Genomic DNA, 21,202 nt, shown 5'->3' on the forward strand with positions numbered 1-21,202 from the left:
GGGGGGGCTGTCAGGCAAGGGCCCCTGCCCATCCCCCCACAGCTGAGCTGGGCTGGCGGTGGGGGGGGGCTGGGGGGGGGCCCTGCTTCCCTGGGCCCGGGCTCGCCCTTCCCCTGAGAACTGCAGGCTGGAGTCACGTGCCCGGCTTTCCTCCGCTGCCCCGGCCTCTGCTGGAGAGAATGGCCTGGCCTCTTTGGCCCCTGCCACCTACGGCCTCCTGTTTTGCTGCCCTGGCCTCTCTCACGGAGGCCCGGGGCGGGCGTGGGCAAAAGCCGCTTCCCGGCAGCCGCCCTGGTCCTGGAAGCAGCTGAGATCTGCTGACGCCCCTGCAGGGGTGAGCTGCCCGTCCGGCCTTCGAGAGGGTTCCAGAGCCGTCCCGTGTTGGTGCGATTCGTGGAATCCCGTGGCCCCACTCCCTCCGTTTAAGGAGGAGGAAGGGAGAGGCCCGGAGAGGCGCATGTGGGATTCTGACCTCCAGAACCGTAAGGTGACAGGTTTGTGCTGTGCGTCGTTCAGGTTGTGGCAGTTTGTTACAGCAGCAACAGGAAGCTGATACATACAGTCCGGAAGCGGTGATCTTCTGGAAAAATTCCGGGGAATTCTCCGTGTGCCCCAGGCCCTCCTTGGGTGACGCGGAGCTTCCACAGCCTCTCCCAGATCCAGAGTCCGCAGGAAGGCTCCCCCAGGCAGGGCAGGCAAGAAACCAGTCGAGAAAACGATTCCCTTTTTCACAAGCGAAGGCTAGGGTGTGAACCCCCACACCCGCCTCATTTTTGTGGCTTTTTTTTTTCTTTTTCTTCTTTTTTAAGATTTTATTTATTTATTCAGGCCAGAGCGAGAGAGAGGCAGAGACACAGGCAGAGGGAGGAGCAGGCTCCATGCAGGGAGCCTGATGCGGGACTCGATCCTGGGACTCTGGGATCACGCCCTGGGCCCAAGGCAGGCGCTCAACCCCTGAGCCACCCGGGGATCCTTTTTTTTTTCTCCTGAGAATTCTGTAGCTGCAAGAGACTCTAGGGTTCATCTGTATGATTTGCAAGTGAGGAAAGGGAGGCAGGCCCTGGGAGCTTCCGTGCCAGGTTCAAGGGCACGCAGGAAGTTCAGGCCAGATTTTCAGCTCGTCTCTTCAAGCACTTTCTCCAGTGGTGGACGGTTAGCGGACCTCACGGAGCAAACTGGATGGGCCAGGGGAGCTGGGGGAGCAGGTGACCTGAGGCCTGCATGGACTGCTTGCCTCCGCACCAGAGGCTGCCCTGACCTGAGGGCTGGGGCCTGGCTGAGGGTGGGGAGGGGTCAGGTGCCCTGCACGGGCGTGGGGGCCCCCTCTGCAGACTGCTGCTGCCCTCACGTCCTGCAGGTGCCTCCAGGCTGCCCAAGGGGCTCCCGGAGACCTTGGCGAGTGGGTTTGCAACCTCTGTCTTTCCCCATCGGCACCCTGTGGCCAGCAGCTTGCGAGAATTAGGCTCTTCCATGTGGCCATGGAACCGTTACTTCCTGAGCTGAGTTGGGGACCCGGTGAGCAAATTGCCATGATGGCCCTATCCTGGGGTCTGGAAAAAACAGCTGGGAATGACACATTAGGACAAGTGGGGGCCTCTGGCCACCTTGCTTTTGGCCCCTCGGCCTCTCCTGACATCAGAGCTGCTTCCCCAGGGCTTGTGTGCAGGTGCCCCTGCCTGGAACACCTGCTTTCTCGGGGTGTCGGGCCTCTGTGAGGATTCTTTGAGAAGAGCCTCGGCGGACCCGTCTCAGGTGCCTCCACCTGGCTTCTGCCTACCGCTGCGTTTTATCTCTGCGTCTTTCTCCCTGACCCCGAGACCTGAGCCTGCAGGGTCCCCACCGCACCTGGAACAGAGCCTGCGCTCAGGACACCGTCCAGACACTCTGCACAAAGAGACGAAGGGAGAAAGGCGTCCAGTCCCTGTTTCTAACTTGTGCCTTGTGATCGATACTCCTGGCCTTTCCCATTTTTGATGTGTTTTTAAAAGCCTTATTTTGAAAAAGTCTTAGACTCCCAAGACATTGCACAAGTCCCGGTAGAGAGTTCCTGTGGCCTTTCCCCCAGCTGCCTCCCCCCCCTGACGTGTTACAGGACTCGGTTCGTTAGCAAAGCCAGGAAACGACGGTGCCGCAGTATGAACTCAGCTGGGGACCTCGTTCGGCTTTCACCCGCTTTCCTGGGCGCTCAGTTGCTTGTGTGTGTGGTTCTGTGAGCTTTCGTCCTGGACACGGACTCACGTGCCCACTGCCGTAGTCGGGAGACAGAAGTGCGCCGTCCCCACACAGAATTTTGCCCGCTTTTGAACTTCCCTAATTGTCCTTATACAGGATGCTTTTATATATTTTATTTATTTATTTTATCTTGACTTCTTTCATTGAGTATTGCATATTTATTCCTTTTTTATTTTATTATTTATTTTTTAAAAACATTTTATTTATTTTTTCATGGGACACACACAGAGAGAGGCAGAGACACAGGCAGAGGAAGAAGCCTCAATGCGGGACTGGATCCCAGGACCCCGGGATCACACCCTGAGCCAAAGGCAGATGCTCAGTCACTGAGTCAAACAGGCGTCCCCCTTCATTTTCCTTTTTTAAATACATGTTTAAGAGAGACATTCCCCAGAAGGCCCTGCAGGTGCACTGTTAGGGTTTCAAAGCACAGATGCTCACAGTGATCACACTTCCCTGTCCAACAGTTTCTGCTCCTTCCTGCTTTCACTTCCAGCTCCGAGCATCGTGAGTCTAGAGGCTGGCAGATGCTTGCTTCCTCTGCTTCCTCCTGACTGTTCCTGGCCCCGCGCCCACGTCAGTGTCGGTGGAAGATGGGTGGGCATCGTTCTGGAGCCCCTGCTTGAGTGCAGGCCCCACGCCGGTCTGTGCACGTAGCGCCTCTTTCCTTCTTCCCCAGTTCCGGCAGGAGGAAGGACCCCTTTCCCCTCTTGGTGGGTAGGAAAGCTGCTTCCAAAAGGTTTAGAAATTTGCCCAAAGTCCCTGAGCTGTGGGTGGTGGAGGATGGAAAGCAAAGTGGGGTGGCTGTTGAGCCCACAGGCTCCTCAGTGGGATCGCTGGCTCCCTCTACCCCCAGGCAGAGAGGGTCTGGCACTAGTGGTGCTCCAGCTTGTGGCGGGAACCCGGGAGGGTCAGCGACCCCTCTGTGAATAAACAGCCGGAGATGATGTGCCAGCAGCTTCACAGCCTCCGAATTTCCGGAGCTCCTGGTTCTGGGGGCAGAGAGGAAAGAGCGGGGCTGGCTTGGGCTTCTTCCTTGACGTGAGCAGTGGTTGCACCTGCACCAGTCTGTGTCCTATGTTAAAGGGATGAGGGTGGGGATGGGGGTCAAGAGCCCCTCACTAAGAGCTGGTCTGGGCTGACAGAAACCTCATGTCAGGGGTCTCTGGGTGGCTCAGCGGTTGAGCATCTGCCTTCAGCTTAGGTCGTGATCCCGGGGTTCTGGGATCGAATCCTGCATCGGGCTCCCTGCAGGGATCCTGCTTCTCCCTCTGCCTGTGTCTCTGCCTCTCTCTCTGTGTGTCTCTCATGAATAAATAAATAAAATCTTTAAAAAGAAAACTGTCCTGTCAGATATCCTGAGCAGCCGGCAGAGACCAAGGCCTCTGCCCTGGAGGAAAAAACAAGGTTCCTTTGGCTGGGGTGTTTTATGCCAGGTCATGAAAACAGGCCTGGAGTCGCGGGCTCCCCGCTCTGGGTTAGAAGCTTGGTGTGGTTTTCAAAGCCCTTCGAGGCTGTTAGCTCGTTATCATCCTACCCAGAACCCCATAAGGGAGGGCAGGAAGTTTGAGCAGCCTCCTTGCAAGCAGCCAAGTAGCAGGTGGGTTCGTGGCCCTCGGTTTACAGGGGAGTAAGCTGCGGCTCAGGGAGGCTATGCCTTTAGCAGTTAAGTCACAGCCTTGTTATTCCTGGGGCCTCCAGAGATTTCTTTAGTTTTTAACCAACGTGCACCATCCCAGGCAGCGGACACCTGCGTGCCCCTGTCCAGCCTGAGCGGCAGGCAATAACCAGGCCCGTTTCCTTCCTCCCTCCAGATGTGCCCGCATCCTGCACTCAGGTTCCTCCTTCCCACGTATGCCTTAGAACTTCTGCTGTGTAGCTGTGTTTCTCAGACATAGCGTTGTTTTGCACCTTGCATAACTGGGGCATATAAGGTATAAGCACCCTTTTTGCAGCTTTTTATGTTTGGAATCGAGGTTATCTACCATCTTGTCTGTAGTTCTGGTCCGTGCGTTTTCACTGCCGCGTGATCATTGGTGGGTGGATGTACCAGAGCTTTCTGTTCTCCCCTTTAAAAAAAAAATAAAGATTTTGTTTATTTATTTGAGAGAGAGCACAGAGGGAGAGGGAGAAACAGACTCCCCATCCCAAGACCCTAAGATCATGACCCAAGCTGAAGGCAGATGCTTCACCGACTGAGCCACCTGAGCATCCCTTCTGTTCTCTCCTTGATGGACATTGGGTTGTTTTCAGGTTTTGCCCTTATAAACAATGCCACCACCACACATTCTTGTGTTCTCTGATAACTTAGGAATTTGGGTTTAAAAATAGTATTCCAAGCTCTCTAGCTGCCTCCGGTAAGCCGTCCTACCTGTGGGGCTCATGGTCTCTGCTCCCACCCCAACCTGTGTCCAGAGGGTCTGGACCGATCTGTGATGAGGTCTGGCCTGGAACAAGAAGAGAGAGCTGCTGACGGGCTAAGTCCGAACCAGTGTTTCCAGATGGCCTTCTCCCTGGGACCATTCGTAGGTGTTATAGAGGCAGAGTGGTTCCACGGTCCAACAAGTTTAGGAAATAGTTTATTTATTTATTTATTTATTTATTTATTTATTTATTTTTTAATTTTTTTATTTATGATAGTCACAGAGAGAGAGAGAGAGGCAGAGACATAGGCAGAGGGAGAAGCAGGCTCCATGCACCGGGAGCCCGATGTGGGATTCGATCCCGGGTCTCCAGGATCACGCCCTAGGCCAAAGGCAGGCGCCAAACCGCTGCGCCACCCAGGGATCCCCAGGAAATAGTTTAAAATAAACTTAAAAAAAAAAAAACTTGCATCATAGAATATTTTTTCTATATATTATGCTGGTAAATACTTGTAAACATCAAAAGAGGGACAGTGGAGGGTAGCAGTTGATACATTTATCTGTGGAAACCTTTTAGGATGGGAGTGCTCTGCAGGACAAATTGTCCTGCTTTAACAGAATTTGAGAAACAGAGGTCTAAATTGCTGGCGGGGGATCCCTGGGTGGCGCAACGGTTTGGCGCCTGCCTTTGGCCCAGGGCGTGATCCTGGAGACCCGGGATCGAATCCCACATCAGGCTCCCGGTGCATGGAGCCTGCTTCTTCCTCAGCCTGTGTCTCTGCCTCTCTCTCTCTCTCTCTCTCTCTCTCTGTGACTATCATAAATAAATTAAAAAAAATAAAAATAAAAAAAAAATAAATTGCTGGCGGGGGGTGGGGAAAGTGTGGATCTGCAGTGAGGCGAGGGTTTGGTTTGGTTTTGGTAGGTGCTGTCGAGGAAAAAAACTTTTGTCTATCCTCTTAGGTCCAGTTCGTGGGGGTCTGCAAATTAAACTGCCTCCCCTCCCCACCCCCCAGAATTAAGCTGCCAGGAGCCATATTAGCAAGAGAAAAGAGCTTTAATCACATACACACATGGGACTTTACAGAAAAATGTGACTCAAAGGGGCTGTTAGGATTTGAAGCTTATATGCTCTCCTAGTAGGGGAAAGGGCGGGGGAGAGGAGCCCTTCCTGGAAAACAAATGACTTTTTGGAAAGATAAATGGCCCCTTAGGAGAGTAGATGGGAGGTAGATAGTTTTGTGAATGTTTAGGTGTGGTGTGAAGACTTCTCGTCTTCTGTGATAGTCCGATAGTCCATCTTCCTTGGTTGCCCAGAGGAGGGGATTGATGACCACGGACTTCTTTTGGGAAGTTCTGCCTTTAGTCAGATAAGAGATTTCAGGAGCTCAATTGTCTTCTCAAAGTCCCTTTTATGCCACTGGGATGTACTCTGGACCCGTTCCTAGATCTCCTTTCTTCTTCGTCTTTTCCAAGTCCCAGCCAGGCAGCCGGCAGCGTGGAGACACTTGATCAAAAGCCCGAGCCTTGCCCAGTGAATGGCCAGGGCCCCTCCAGCCCGGGCCCCTTGCTGCTATTTGGGCAGCAAGAGCTGCGCGGACCTTCTGGGTTTAAACCAAGTTCTCTGAGCTGAGGGTTGGTTCTGTGCGGGGTTCCTTTGGTCCTGAGGCGGGATGAAACCTCTGGAGGACACACGCTTCTTTGGGCAGTTGAAGGAGCTGTTGACCCGAGTACCCCACTCGTCCCGTGCATGCCTCTTAGGTACATTGGGTTCAGGATGCTCTCACTGGAGATCCCAGGATCTCGCTAGGTCCCAGGATCTCACCAGATCCCAGAATCCCAGAGATCCCAGATCTCACCAGGTCCCAAGATCCCAGAGGTTCCAGGACCTCACCATGTCCCAGGATCCCAGACATCCCAGATGTCACCAGGTCCCAGATGGTATCTGTTAGTCCCACGCGGTGCTTTCCAACCCGGCCTGCACGCTGGAACCCCCCGAGAAGTTTTCAAAGAAATACCAACCCCTGGATTCGTGAAATCAGAACGGCGGGGGCCGGGCACAGGCCTCTGTATTTCTTGGAAGCTCCCCTTTAGAATGGGATGCATTGTGAGGATTGAGAACCTGTTTCCAGAATCTAGGCACCCTGGGGTGTCAGAGCCTCGGCCCCCCCCACTAACAACTAAGCTGCGGGTTGTCTGACTCAGGATCCCACCATCTTAGCAGCTGGGCTTCTGGTTCGGGCCCTCGTTTCGGTGGGAGGGAGGGCGAAGGGAGGGCGAAGGGAGGGCGAGGAGGCCGCGCGCCGCACCTAAAGCCAACCTGGAGCGCCCCCACCTGGCGGTCCTCCCTGCTGACACCCCGAGAGAACGTGCGGTTGACACCTTGGTTTTTGTCTTTGAAATCGATGCAGGGTCGGGGCTCTTCTGTTGCTGGGTGTCTAGGATCCTGGCTTTGTGTCAGCGGGGACACGCGGGCGGCCGAGGGGGGGCGGGGGCGGGGTGGGTGCGGTTGGCAGCGCGCCTGGGGCTCCTCTGATCCCCCCGAGTGCCCCCCCCACCCGAGAACGGAGCTGGCTGCCGGGCAGGAGCACAGTTTTCTGAAGTTATGGTATCATCATGTAATTTCTAAGACACTGCTGACACGATAGCTTTGCAAGCGGGGAAGGAAATGTGTATCAAGGTGCCCCGGCGGGAAGAGGCGACGGGTGACCGTGGGGGGGCGCGCACTTCTTGGGAAGGAGGAAGGGGGGGGCTTCCTGCCTCCACGCTCCGCTCCGGGTGAGTGAGCCTGGCAGGTGCTCCAGGTCAGGGTGCTCGCCGGGAGGGCTCCTTGGAGGCAGTGACTTTTACCAGGGGAGGGGATTCTAGGAGGGGTTTGGGCAACTGCAGGGCCTGGAGAAAACAGTGTGCCCTAAGTCACGGCCGAGCTGGGAAGGCCTCTTGGGGACAGGCCCCGTGAACCCCTGCCTGGGGGGGGGCAGGAGAGGATGGTGCTCCAAGGCGCCTTTCCAGGAGGAGGGGCGGTTAATCCGCGGCGTGGGCTGGCCCAGGTCAATGGGTGCGCCTGCATGTTGGCGGGGCGCGTTCTCTCAAGAGGGTGGCTTTCTTGAGGTGGGCTGAAGCAGACAGCAGAGGGTAGGTGGGGGGGTGGTGGCAGCCACGGTGCTGACCACTGTGAAGAGGTGGCAGTGGCAGTGGCAGGCAGCGGCGGAGGATGAGGCTGGGCCCCAGTGGGGACTCGTTTAGGTGGCACAGCCACCACTCAGGGGGGCAAGAGAGGCTTTGGAGGCGCCCTCCCCCCCAGGCTCACCTGAGCCCCCACTCTGGGGCCCTCGGGAGGCCCCCCGGGGACAGCAGGGCCGGGGCAGGCTCCCCTCTCCGCCCAGGGGTGTGTGGCTGCACCTGCTGCCAGCAGCCTCTCCCGGGCAGCCCAGCCCCCGGCCTCCGGGGCAGAGGGAAGGGTGTTTTCTCTGGGCCTCTGATGGCAAGTATCTGCTGCATCCCATGGGGGTTGGCCCAGGGTGGGCTGGAGAAGAGGCTGTGGGAGGGCTGAGTGTTGTGTTTACACCCAGGCTTTGGGCTTGGCTGGAGAAAGGGGGTGGGGGGACTAGGGCACTGGGGTGTGTATGCACAACTGTGCATGTGTGCACATGTGCCTGAGACGGGGAGGGGTGCTCTGTGACCACTTCCCTTCCTTGTTGTGCTGCCGCTGTGGGCGGGTGGGTCGCAGCCATCACGTGGGTGCCCCCCCATTGCGCACAGGTGACACCCCCAGACACTGCATTTCCCCCAGTTGGCCTATTTGGAGGTGGGAGCCGGGACAGCCAGCTCCCTGACGACCATTCTGTTGGGGTGTCCCCCAGGTAGGCAGTGGACCCCACTCCCCTCCACTCCACGGCAGCCTGGTGTCCAGCCAGGGGGCTCCCTTGGCTTTGTGGGCACAGGTGGAGATCACAGTATCCCGAAAGTGACAGCCTGGGAAAATCTGACCTGGACACCCCCTCAAAGGGGCCTGGGGGGGAGGATCCTGTTCCTGCTTCTGGACTGCCTTGGCCAGAGCAAGTTTCAGGTCTGAGCGTGGGTTTCCACATTCGTGGGAGGAAGCTCCTACTGTACGTACCGCGGGTCAGGTCAGGACTGCGGGGCTGTGTCAGTGTCCAGGGGCCAAAGGTTACCGTGGCCCTGCGCAACAGCACCCCACTGTCCTGCACTTCTGGAGGCCCCAGATCAGGGGTCAGGGCCACCAGGCTACGGCGAGGCGTGGGCAGGGCTGGCTCCTCCCAGAGGCCCCCGTGGGGAATCCGTTCTTGAGTCTCTAGCTTCTGTGGTCTCCACATCCCTCCTGCCATATCTGGTGACCTGTCTCAGCTCCAAGCGGGGGACACAGCTCAGTCTCCCACCCCACCCCCACACCTACACTTTGTCTTGGGGCCCTTGTGGTCTCCAGGTAGGAAACAACACGATAAACCGGCTCGAGAAGAAAAAAAGGATGCACTAAACTCTTTTTCCTTTAAATATGTTTTATGATATCAGATACCAGAACATGAAATTTGCCCTTAATAACACTGAGCACATTCACTGTGTTGTGCAGCATCACCAGGAGCAAGCTCCAGAACATTCTCGTCCCCTCAAAAGGAAGCCCCGTGTCTATTAAGTGGTCAGTTCCCACACCCTCCCCCTCGACCCTTCCACCCCTGTCTTCGCAACCACCAATCCGCTTTCTGTTTCTATAGATTTTTCCCTAATCAGTGTGGCTGTGTGTGACTTTGAAGTCAGTAAACAGGAACGGGTCGGTTATTGGAAGGACATAACGTGCGAGGAAGTCGGAGTGTGGAAGGCCCGGCTCAGAAGGGGCAGGGTTTGCGGGAGCCCCTCTCCACTCCCTTTCTCTCTCCTGGGGTCTCCTCCTCTGCTCCCCACCCCCATTCTCTCCTCTCTCCCTTTGCAAATGGCCCCAGATAGCTTCCCAGCCCTGAAGTACATGACCTCAAGCTCTTGGACCCTCCGGGTGGCCCAGCTCATCACTTGTGTGAGCCAGGCCTCAGGTCAGGGGCTGGCTGCCTTCGAGCCAGGAAGTTCACCCTGGCCTGAGCAGCGGTGCACCACATAGGGGACAGAGAGCCCCAGAAATGGGTGGTGGCCCTAATGGACGTCTTCGGAACGTCTTCTGACTGGTGCTTAGCCCAAATCTAGCGAAGTCACTTCTTGGGAGAAGTTCTGCTCTTTCTGATAGTAGAATCTGGGAGAAATATCCCCAGGAGGGGGACGCTGTGATCACCTGCTGTGGGTTCCATCAAGCTGTATCCTGTAGCACCCCCAAGTGAAGTTGCATTTCCACTACTGAAAATGAAGTGTAGGGCGAAAATAATACGGTCTATACAGCTCTCCAAGGATCTGGCTTAACTCCAGGGTAGAATCGAGACTATTGAGAGAATTGCCGCCCAGTACAGTAGCCACTGGCCACAGCAGCCAGTGACAGATGTGGTGTGTGTACGCTTGCCTTGCCTTCTGTTTCTGCTGGGAGATGCGGTGGGCGGCTGGGCAGGCCTCAGGCTGTTCTCTCTGCTGTGTGTGCTGAGCCCAGAGACCCTGAGCGGGTCCGGAGGGCGGGGCTTCTGGGTTGGAAAAGCACCCCTGGTCTGCAGGGTCTTGTCAGGTGCAGGGATTCCCTCTCCTGTGCTCTGGAGAACCCCCTCCATCCCGTGGGCCATGAGTGAGGGAATGTGTAGAAAGCACCCAGGCCACCTCCTGGGCCAGGGCTCTGCAGGGGGGAGTAGGGAGACGAAGAGGCAGGGCAAGGAGTGGCCTTGGCGAGCTGGCGGTTTGCCCACCTGGCACTCAGGAAGGGGTGATGGGCCCTGGGGGACACAGCCAGGTGAGCGGCGGGGAAGGAGGTTCCAAGGGGAGTGCGGGGAAGGCAGGCCCCTGCCCATAGGACAGGTGTGGAGTGGAGGTGTCATCTCCAAGGTTCCACGTGAACCGTGACACCCGGTGTGACCGGAGTCCTTCTTGGTGGGCATCTGGCAATGGTTCTTGGGGCCGGGCCTGCCTTATTCCCAGTCCTAGGAAACCACCTTCCGGGGAAAGAGAAGTGTAGATTTTGAGCAGCTGCTTTTCCTCGTCCTGGACATCATGTCTCACCTTAGTTCTTGCACCTAGAGTTGATCGTGCCTATTTCACGGGTTCTGTCCCACAGGGTTGGGTGGTGAACCTAAGCTACGTTGAGTGAAGGGGGCCTGGAGTCTGGTGTCTGCCTCCCGGGCCCACATCTCTGGTCTGATGGGGGAGCAGGAACCCCGGGCATGCAGGCCGACCCTCCCCTGACGCTCCCAGCAGTCCCCGAAGCCTTTAGGGCAAACCCGAAGACTTGGGAGGCCCCGGGGAGGACGTTGGCCAGCCAGGGTGGGCAGCGGTTGGACCAGCCAATGGCTGCTGCTAGGGCGAGCTTGCTTCTGAGGGACTGGAGGGTGGACCAGCTGGACGCGGTCAGCCTGCCCGTGTGGCCCATGGGGTGGGTGCTTGGGGGCCTCACCCACCGGCCATGGGGAGGGGGTGGGCAGGGGAAAGGAGAGAATGCCTTGGGAGCGGGCACTGGGCCAGAGTTGGCCCTCCAGGGGACGGGAGGGTGGACCTCCCTAGGACAACCTGCTCAGGGGTCACTCAGGGCTCCTTTGCACTTGAACTTCCTCGCTCCTTGCCCCTGCAAATTCCCAAAACCTGTGGGAGCCCTCTCCTGGTGGGGAGTAGGCCTGGGGCTGCCCTGGCCACGCCTGTGCTTGGGCGGGACTCACTCGGGGTCAGGGGTCGGGGCACAGGATGGGTCTGGCTGGCGGATCCCAGGGATCCCAGCGTCCAGGCCCAGCCCCAAACAGGGTGGCTCCCAAGCTCCTCCCTCTGGGGACCACCTAGCCCACCCTCCTCAGGGTCTCGGCGTATGACTGGGGTCTGCAGGGAGGGTGACTCACTGCCCAGGCCCTTAGGGCTGTAGAAGCCGCAGCCCCGAAGCCGAGTTCTCAGGCTCCAGGAAGAAGAGCGAGCACTGGGTGAGCCGGCCCTGCCCCAGTTCCCCTTCCGTGGCTTCTCCCCTGTGGGTGTTTCCACCCTAGAACCCTTAGGCAGTTGATGGCCAACGGGGCTGGCTGTGCTCCGGACCCCAAGACCGCTCAGGACTGCTTTTCGGGGGGGGGGGGGGTCTGTGAGCGGGGGGAGGCCTGCCTGTTAGCCTGGGCATGTCCTCTGAGCCGGCCGGAGGTCAGGACCCATCTGGGGCTCACCTGGGAGAGAGGGGGCCCCTGGGCAGTGTCAGATTCCCAGCACCGCCCCGCGCTCCGGCCGGCCTCACCCGGCGGGAGGACAGCCTGGGAGGAGGGGACTGGTGGCTCTGGCCCGGGCAGCGGGGCTGGACGTCCAGGTGAGCCTCCTTCCCGGGCACCGTGTCACTTTCCTTTTGGGGGTGACTCTGGCGGCGGCTGGGGAGCTCGGCTCCTCGGCGTTCCTCGCACAGAATGCACCCCCGGCCCGGCTTGGTTTCAGGCCTGCAGCCGCGCCCCCACCCGTCCCCCCAACTCCGCTCCCCTCGCCCTGCCCCCGAGCCTCCGCTCCCAGCCCGTCCCTCCTACCTCTGCCCGCGCTCTGGGAGGCTCCTTGTTCCGCGGCCACAAAGCCCCTTTGATCCTCTGCTCGGCTCGGAGCCATGTGACCCGGTGGGCGGGCCGCGCTCTCCGGCGGCCAGCGCAGCCCGACTCAGCTGCTGGGTGAGTCCTCCGCTCCCTTTGTTCCTCGCAGCCGCGCGCCGGCGGCGGGGGGCCCTCAGGTGCCCGGCGGCCCCCCGGAGGCCCGGTGGCGGGGCGGGAGCGGCACCTCCCCGGGGCCCACCCCGCGCCCCCGGCCAGCGGGACCGGCTCCGGGTCCCCGGGAGCGAGCGAGGGGCGGCGGGAGCGCGGTCTCCACGCGGGGCCCAGATTTTGGGCCGCGGGGCAGAGGACCGGGGCTTTGTGCGGGGCTTTGTGCGGGGCTTTGTGCGGCCACCGCTACGTGCCCGCCCGCTGAGTGCCCAGGTCCTCCCGGCGGCGGGGCTTTCTCAGGAGCCCGATTCCCGTTCGCAAGGGGCTGCCCTGACTTCTAGCGAGGCCCGGGCTGGGGGGGCTGGGGGGGCTGGGGATCGGATTGGCCACCGCCGCCCCTTAAAGTCGTTCGGCACAGACTGTCAGCCGTTGGGGCGGGCGGCTGGGGGCCGGGCGGCGTGAGCTGCAGCAGCCGCTCCAAATGCGGGGTCCGACGCGCTGGGCTCGGCTCCGGGCTCCGGGGAGGCGTGGGATGGGCGGCCGGTCCGGGAGCCGGAGCGGGCGGGGGCCGGGGTGCGTGTGCTGTGCTGGGCCAGGCTGCTCCGCGGGGACCCGCCGTCGCCAGGCCCTTCCAGCTGAGACGCTGGGAAGACCCCCAACCCCCAGCCCCACGGCCGCCCCGGGCCCGGCCCGCCGCCCGCCGCCGCCGGAGAGCCGATGCCATCTGCTCCTGAAACTTCATCCCACACGTCCCCTGGGGATCGCTCGGCCTCCGGGTTCCATCCCGTCTCTCTGCCCGTCCTCTCCGCCGGGAAATCTGCGGGGCTTTTCAGAGCTTTGGGGGTGCATCTCTGCTCACCCAAGAGAAGTTTGAAATTCCGTTCCGGGAGGAAAATAAGAAATGTGCCTTCCAGTCAGTGGGTTTCTGGCTGTAGGGACGGCGCCCCAGTAGGAATTTGGTTTAGATCCCCCGTGGAAAAGCCTGAGAGGCGACGAGGGAGAGAAAGCCCCCGTTCCCTTAGGCTCCCTTGCATTCCCTTAGAATTCCTTGGAATTACATGTGGGTTTCCCACTAGATTCATCGTTGGTTCGCCTCCACGGGTGTCTACATAAATGTCATTTCTCTTTGGTGGCTCCTCGTGGCAACCCACGGGGGGCCCCCCTTCAGGAAATAGAAAGGAGAATGAGTTTAAGCATTTGGGGCTGGAGGCCCAGTGTCTGCCTGAGGCCTCTTCCTCTCCCTTTGGGTCTCCTCGGGGCCGGGGTGTGACCGCAGGCGGAGACCTCTCTTCTGTGACGGACCCCTTTTAACAGTGGTGTCTGGGGACCCGCGTTGTCGCTGACCGCTCACAGGCCTCCCCCTGCCACCCCGATCGCTTCCGTGTTGTGGCACTTGCAACGCTATTGTGTCTGCGGGCTCGTGTGTGTATTTCCGCCAGCCTGCTCCGGTGCCCGGCACCGCGTCGGGGACCACGGCCAGGTGGGTTGGGGCGCGGGGAGGGCCGACACTGTGCGGGGGACCCAGTAGACTGTTTTTGATGGGAAGGGGGCAGTCTCAAGGCCCCCCTCGGCCCCCCACCCTGTCCCCTGTCCCCTGGAAGCCAAGGACAGCCCAGGTTGGGGCCCAGGGCGGGAGAGGGGTCATTCCCTGGGAGCCTGGTCCGTGCCCCAAACCTACAGCACAGGGTTCATTCACAGGGACTTTCACCCCAGGAGCCCCATCCCCGTTGGGTGACTAGACTCTCTGGGCCCACATACCTCCCCACCCCTCCCCACTTCCCGGCCACATACCCTCCCCTCTTCCTGTTGTGTCACTGTCTGAGCTGCTGTTGTCAGATAGGACGTGGGGCACGGTCCCCAGGGGCCCTCCCTGCAGGGGAAGAAGACCCCATACTTGAGAGAGCGCCCCCAGCACCCCCAGCCAGCCCTGCCCGGCTTCCTGTGTCGTCCAAGATCTCAAGGCTGTTCTTAGGGAGCCATTGGTTGACTGGCTGAGCTTCCCTCATCCCATGCCCCCTGCACATTTAAGTCTTGGGCCGGCTCCCCCGTGCCACCCAGAGGTTCTGGGCTCCCTCCTGCTCTCCACGGCCAAGTGCACAGGAAGGATGAGTTTATTCCAGGGCCGATGATCTCCGGAGAGCCCCGTATCCGCAGCTGGGCTCTTGGGGAAGGTGCTTCCAGCACAAATCACAGCCCTTGGCCAAGACTCCATGCCCAGACTTCTGCCTTCCAGCGGCAAGCTTTGATTTGTTTATTGAGCGCCAACCTGGTTCCTTGGACAGGTAGGGACCTGTTCTCGGGAGCTCAGTGGAGCCTTAGGAGGCCTCCCCAGGACCGCTCCCGGGGGTGGCAGGCCGCGCAGTGGGCTGTGCAGGCGAGAGGAGCAGGCTGGGAAGCCAGGGGAGGCTCACGTCTGATGTCCGATTACAGGCCCTCTAGCCTGACCGCCTCTCAGCCGGCTCATCGGGAGCCTTGTTCCAGTTCCAGGGTCGCCGGAGGGGCGGGTGGCAACATCTTGCCCACCTTTGGCTCGTCCCTGGGCTGTGGGTGGGTGAATGGGGTCCAGACGCCCCTCTCCTCTCTCTCTTTGTGCCACCCCTGGGAAGCACGGGCTGCCAGGACCGGGGGTTCTGAGTTCTGATTCTGACTTTGTGCAGGGCCCTGAGCTGCCGCTTGCCCTCTGGGCTGGCCGTTCCCACCGTAAGAGCAGAGTTAGTGCTCAGCCCGTGGGAGCCGGTTTCCGGGAGGAGGGCCTGGGCCTTGGTTTGGGGGCGGCAGCTTCGTGCGAAGGAAGGCTCTGCAAGGTGAAGGCCAGCCTGTCAGCTCACTCCCCTCTTCCTGGCTGTTCCAACCTAAATTGAATTATAAATGTTTCATTTTCTTTGTTCGTTTTCAAGATTTTATTTATTTATCTATTCATGAGAGACACGGAGAGAGGCAGAGACACAGGCAGAGGGAGAAGCAGGCTCCATGCAGGGAGCCCAATGTGGGACTCGATCCCAGGACCCTGGGGTCACGCCCTGAGCCGAAGGCAGACGCTCAACCGCTGAGCCGCCCAGGCGTCCCTCGAATTATAAACAATTTTGGTTTGAATTCAGTAGCTGGACCGTGGCAGATGTACCCCCAGGTTTCCTGCCTCCACTCTGGAGCTGGGGGTGGGGCACAGCCCCTGAGCACCTGTGGCTGCACGTGGAACCCCAGCTCTGGTTTGGGGGTGAGTCACCAACACTGACCCCCCATTTGGCCTTGGGGAGGGGCCTCACCTGGCGCCGCTGTGGTGCTCCTCCCTCTGTTCCATTGTGCCTGGCGAGGGCCTCCCCTTGCCGGACCTGTGCCTCCAGAGGCCTCCCCGCCTCTGCCGTGCCCTGCGATTGCCAGGCACCAAGCGCCCCGTCCTCTGGACAGTCATCGGAACGGTGTCCTTGCTGGTGTCCCCAGGCCTGGTACTGGGTGCCTGTCACAGGCAGGCCTCTGACCGCAGATAAGGTTTTCCCAGCCCGGAGCGGGACTGTGAATTCACCCTCCTGCCCAGAGGACACCGCCCCCGCCACCCCCATCAGGTGGGGACATTTGTTCCTGTCTGTCTTTGGCCAGACCGTGGAGACCGGGGCAGAGATTGTGGTTTATCGATCTCGGGCTCCGGGTGCTGGACCTCCCAGGAGCTTGCTCAGTTAATATTTGAATGAATGTACTCGGTCAGCACGATGTGACTGCAGCTTTTCATCTTCTGTCCAAGTCCTCTGGTTTCTGGACAGCTGGCTCGAGGGGGCCTTGCGAGAACAGCCATTGGGCCTGCTGTCTTTATACGCGCTCTTCTTGGAGCGTTTCCCAGATCTGAATACATTCTCCCCGGGGCAGGGGACTGGACCGACCAGGTGACCCTGGCCCCTCCTCTGTGCCCTGCTTTCCGGGAAGGAGAGGCCTAAGGAAAGGATCCGTGTTGCCATCCATTGTTGGGTGTCGCTTGTGGGCTCCAAAGGCTGATGACGGGGACAGTGGCCCCACGAGTCAGAGGGAGAACCACCGTTGGTGGAGGTAGTGGGGGGCGGGGGGCACAGGTGGGCAGTGCAGCACAGACAGCGGTGGAGGGAGTGTCGATCTGTGGCGAGGCCACGTGTCCTGCCAGGAATTCTCTACCTCTCGGCCTCGCTCAGCTGCACCAGCCCTGCCCCGCGGAGAGCGTCCCTGGAGCAGAGGGAGGCTGTGGTCACTTTGCAAACCACACGCTCTGCTACTGCTACTGAGGCGCTGACCCAGTCACCCGGAGGCTTGGCTGTCGGTCTGCTGGGGCCGGGCCCTACGACGGGCACCGTCATGATGACCAGGGTCATCTCTGGGCCTGGGGCCCGGAGCCCTCCGTCTTCATCTTGGGGCGTTTAGGTAACAAGGCTGCCTGGTTCCCTCCCTGGAAACAGGCAACACAGTGAAGTCATCCCCGAAGTGTTGTAGGTGGGTGAGAAAGTCTCTTCTGAGACCAAAAGTCAGGTCACCTAGTAGAAATAAGTTTATTTATTACAGATGGGAATGAGCTTTAAGCTGATCCCTTGGGCCACCTCACCCCACAGCAGAGATACACGTGCCTCCCCCGGGCGCTCCTGCAAGGACCCCACCCGGCGGGGGGAAGGGCTGCGTCAGGGCACCTTCCCTGTGGAAGGGCCTGGGTGGCCAAACGGTGCCCGGGGGACGGCTGTGCCGGCATCGCCCAGGTGCGCGCTGGGGATGTTACGGCTCATGCCCTCCTGTGTTCCTCCCCTTGGAGGCCAGGGCGCAGGCTGGGGAAGCAGTTCACACGGCCCCCCATGGGGCAGGGGAGGTGGGACCCCCCCTGCCTGTGAGTTCCCTACACAGGTTTAGTGTGAGCCGCTCTTAGCACTCTGCTTAGGGCCCCCCCACCCGGGCTAAGGACCCTGGGAGGCCGGAAGTGGGGGCCCTTCATATCCAAGGGAACACAGCCCCCCTGGGTGAGGCCTGCTCTCCCAGCGAGGGTGGTGGGGGACACCGGGTGGAAGCCGGGAAGTTGGGGAACAGTGAGGGGCCCGATTTGGCTCTGACCGGAGTTCCTGCAGATGAGGGGAGAGGAGGACGGGGGCGGGTGGCACGAAGACCCCTGTCTCTGACGTAGCCTGGGGCCCACATGCCAGCTCCGCCTCTGCTAACGTGGCCGGGGCACAGGCCGGCCCCCTGAGGACCAGGTCAGCCTTTGCTGAGGCTCCTGGCCATCCGCTCCCCAAATTCAGTGATAGCTGTTCCCTGGAGGCAGTTTCACAGGTGGGGCCGATGACCTGCCCAGGGGCCCCCTGTGCACCTCGATGACCCTGTGGCCTTTCACATGGGACTCGCCCCTTCTGAGCCACAGCCCGGGGTTCAGTTACCAGTTTGCAGGGTCGGCGTAGGACGGACATGAGACAGAAGAGGGGTCTGGGATGCGCTGCGTGTCTGGCACCCCAGGGCAGCTGCTATCTTGAGTTCCACCCCACATGGCAGCCCTGGGCCGAGCGGCATAGGGGAGCACATGAGGCGAGCCTTCCAGAAGCTTCCAATCCAGTTAGGTGGTAGGTACATGCCAGCTCCAAGATGAGATGCTCCCGGAGCGTGGAGGTGCTGTCCCCGGGCTGTCTGGGATTTCACCCAAGACACAGAGGAGAGCGGCTCCGAGGTCAGCAAGTGGGAGGGGCCCCAGGGTGCGGTGCCCGCCTGTCCTGGGACAGCCGGCGGCCTCCAGGGTAGGGCCAGTCCTCCGAGCTGCTCCGCAGACCGCCTGCGTCGCTGAGCCCTCCGCACAGCACCCTCCGCAGCTGCCTGCTTCCTGCTTCCTGCTCTCCTGGCACAGATTCCTCAGCTGACCTTTGCCATCCTTCCAAAGGTCTTGGCGGCCTCCCCAGCCTCCTCCAGGGCTCGCAGTGGAACCGGAGCGCCTGGTCTGTCTCCCCGAGGCTCCTGGGACCTTGCCTGTGTGCCAGCAGCCACCTCTGTCTTTGTTATTTCCTCCTACGTTCACCCAGCCGTGCGCCTTGGACACCACTCAGCAGTAAGGTGCACAGATACGTCTGGGCCTGAGACCCAGGCCTGGTCTGCAGAGAGCGTCGTGCTGCCGGCTTCTGGGGTGCAGCTGGGGCCAGGCCCGTCGTGGGCCGTGGGAGGGTGAGCCAGTGGCCTCTGTCTGCACCTCACTTTCTGCCTCCGGCTCAGCCGTAGTTTGCAGGGTTGTGCGGGAGACGTGTGAGTCAGGGATGGGACTGGTTCTCTGAGGGTCCCGGGGGTGAGGGGACGCCCCTGTGCGTGTGCTGCTCTGGGCTGGCTCCTCCCCATGGGGCTCTCCAAGGGCGGTTGGGGACTAAAAAGCTAATTAACACCACAGGGCCCTGGGAGAGACTCGGTGCTGATGAAGTTATAATTAAACCTTGAGCCACCGGAGACCCCTCTCCCTCTGGGGCCTGTGCCGCCCCGTAAATGTGGGGCTTTAGTGAAGTCTCTCTGTGACTTGTCTTCGTGGAGCCTCTTCCAGCAGCATCCTTAGAGTCGGGGTTGTGGGGAGGGAGAAGCCTCGGGCCTCTAGCAGATTCGGGGTGGGTCCTGCAGAGATGGCTCAGGAAATCCGGGGGCCGCCCCTCAGCAGCTGCAGCCTCCTGCAGTCACTTCCTCAGGTGGACTGGGCCTGCGCAGAAGGCTGAGCACCTGCCCAGTGTGTGTGTGTGGGGTGGGGGCGTAGTGCTGGGTCCTGCTGCTGCTCACAGCTGGTTCTGGTGCCTGGAAGGGGTCGCCAGGGTCCCCACATCGGGAGGGGATGCTTGAGTGGGTTTTCCCTGGTCCCTCCTGCCTGCCCGGAGGCCTGGGATGAGCCGGTTCATCCTCTGTGGTTGCTGATTGGCTGCATGTTTCTTCCCAGCCTCCCCTCCTTTTGGGTTGAGGCTTGGGGCTTCCCTCTATTAACGGGGCCTGCTCCTAGCTCACTCTGACTTATGGGTTCCAGCCCGTGGCACCGAAGGCCCTTTTTTTGATATTAATGGTGAGGTCTTATGAGCACTGGTGGCACGAGGAGCAGGGAGGGCGAGCAGGAAGTCACAGGGCTGGGGGCTGGCCACCGACACAGTGCCCGCTCTTGGTTATTGGGGAGCACTGGTCACCGGTGCCATCGTCGTTAGTAGCTTTGTTGAGATGATCACTCACACGCCGTAAAGTTCACTCTTCTGACACATGGAGAAAACTCTGCGGTGTTTCAAATGCATTCACAAAGTTACGCGGTCATCGCTGATTCCAGAACATTCTCATCACTTGCAAAGGGACTCCGTACCCATCTGCAGCTCGCTGCCCACAGCCCCCGGCACCACTAATCTTCGTCCTGTCTCTGTGGGTTCACCTGTCCTGGACATTTTACACCAGTGGGAGCCTAACAGGCGGCCTTTTGTGTCTGGCTTTTTTCACACAACACGACGGCTTCAAGGTTTGCATCATGGCAGGTGCCCACGGGCTGGCCACGGCGCGTTTCCCTGTTCACCAGTAGATGGGCATCAGGGATGTGCCCGCGTTCTCGCTGTTCTGAGTGAGCCACGCGGCCCTGAACACATGTGCCCTCGTCTTGGTGAGGACGTGTGTTATCATTTCTCTCGGGAAGCTCCTGTGGTGTGGGAGGTGGTTGGCCTGCCCCCCGGGGTGGGAGTGGGGGAGCCCTGTGTGCCATCCTTTGTGCGTTTCTTGCGCTTTCTCCCATGACAGGTCCTGAATCTGTCCGGGCATTTCGCCAGGGGTCCTTTTGTTTCCTCTTGAGCCCAGGGCCAGCTCCATGGGATGCGGTGAAGGGGCCCGTGGGTGGATCGGGGGTAGGCGTGGGGGTATGGAGTGGCCATCCGGTCCCCTTCCTCCGCATGGCCTGAACTGGGCAGGTTTGTATGTCCTCCTGGGGCGATAGGGGAGCTGCAGCCCCAGCTCCTGCTGCAGTGAGAGAGAGGAAGTGGGTGGAGGGAGTGGCTGGGTTTCGTTGTGGCCCCCCCTTCCCCCTCTAGGAAGCTGGGGGAATGGACTGGGGTGTGGGAGCGGCCTTGCTTTTTCTTCCCTAGGGAACGCACTCCCCCTGCCCCCACCAGCCGCGGCCCCAGGGACACACGTCCTTCCTGGGAGGGTGGACGTGCCGAGGGCTGCCCCTGGGATCCCGGGATGGGGTGCGGGCGGCGGGACTGCAGAGCTGCAGAGCGTGTCCCACAGAAACATTAGGCTCAAACAAATGTGTGTCCATTGTCATCGGAAACCACCACGTGAGTGCAAACGGCGAAGGCCCTTTGCCCCGCCTGCACTGGGGCGCCCCCCCCAGCACCGCCCCCACTGCAGCCCAAGTTCAGGAGGGAAGGGCCTGTTGGTGGGGCTGGGACGTGGTCAGGGGCGGTTGGGCTGGGGGGCCAGGCTCCCCTCCTCCCCCTCTGGCCGCAGCTGGAGGAGCCTCTGCCGGTCGCCAGTTCGCAGGCAGAAATTACCATATGAATGTGGCTCCTTCCCGGAGCCGGAGCCAGAGCTTCTGGCTGAGGGACCTGGGAGGAGACGAGGGGACAGGCTCCTACCCCCAGGGCCTCCTGCTTCTGACCAGTGGCCTCCATCGGGTGGAGAACTCCGACAACACTTCCGATCCACTGGCAGGTACCCCAGGGTGTGGGGGTGTGGGGGTGCCGGCAGGCTGGTGGGCAGGGTCCCATGAGAGTGGGACCCCGCAGACAGTCACGCTTCCTGGCTCAACTTCATTCCGGCCGAACTTGTGTAAGAACCCCATACTGTCATCCTCTTGCTCTCGTTTCAAGAGTCGCAGCAAATTACCGCAGGAAACGTGGACCCTAAGGA

At 60.3% G+C, this 21,202-nt stretch overlaps 1 protein-coding gene across 7 annotated transcripts in view; it reads left to right on the forward strand.

The window, feature by feature from the left end:
• Positions 1–21,202, forward strand: part of SEPTIN9 (septin 9) — a 143,604-nt gene that overhangs the window by 101,635 nt on the left and 20,767 nt on the right. The window contains exon 1 of one of the 7 annotated variants that reach the window (XM_041723921.1): positions 98–494. The exons of 3 other annotated variants lie outside the window; for them this stretch is intronic. In XM_041723921.1, coding sequence (XP_041579855.1) covers positions 458–494 — 37 coding nt within the window. In that variant the 5' untranslated portion in view covers positions 98–457. Of the gene's footprint in view, positions 1–97; positions 495–11,415; positions 11,639–12,210; positions 12,350–18,388; positions 18,413–21,202 lie in introns of those variants that run through there. 3 more of the 7 variants (XM_041723923.1, XM_041723924.1, XM_041723925.1) reach the window with 3 other exon arrangements.

The sequence above is a fragment of the Vulpes lagopus genome, chromosome 12 (assembly GCF_018345385.1).
Source record: "Vulpes lagopus strain Blue_001 chromosome 12, ASM1834538v1, whole genome shotgun sequence".
NCBI lineage: Eukaryota > Metazoa > Chordata > Mammalia > Carnivora > Canidae > Vulpes > Vulpes lagopus.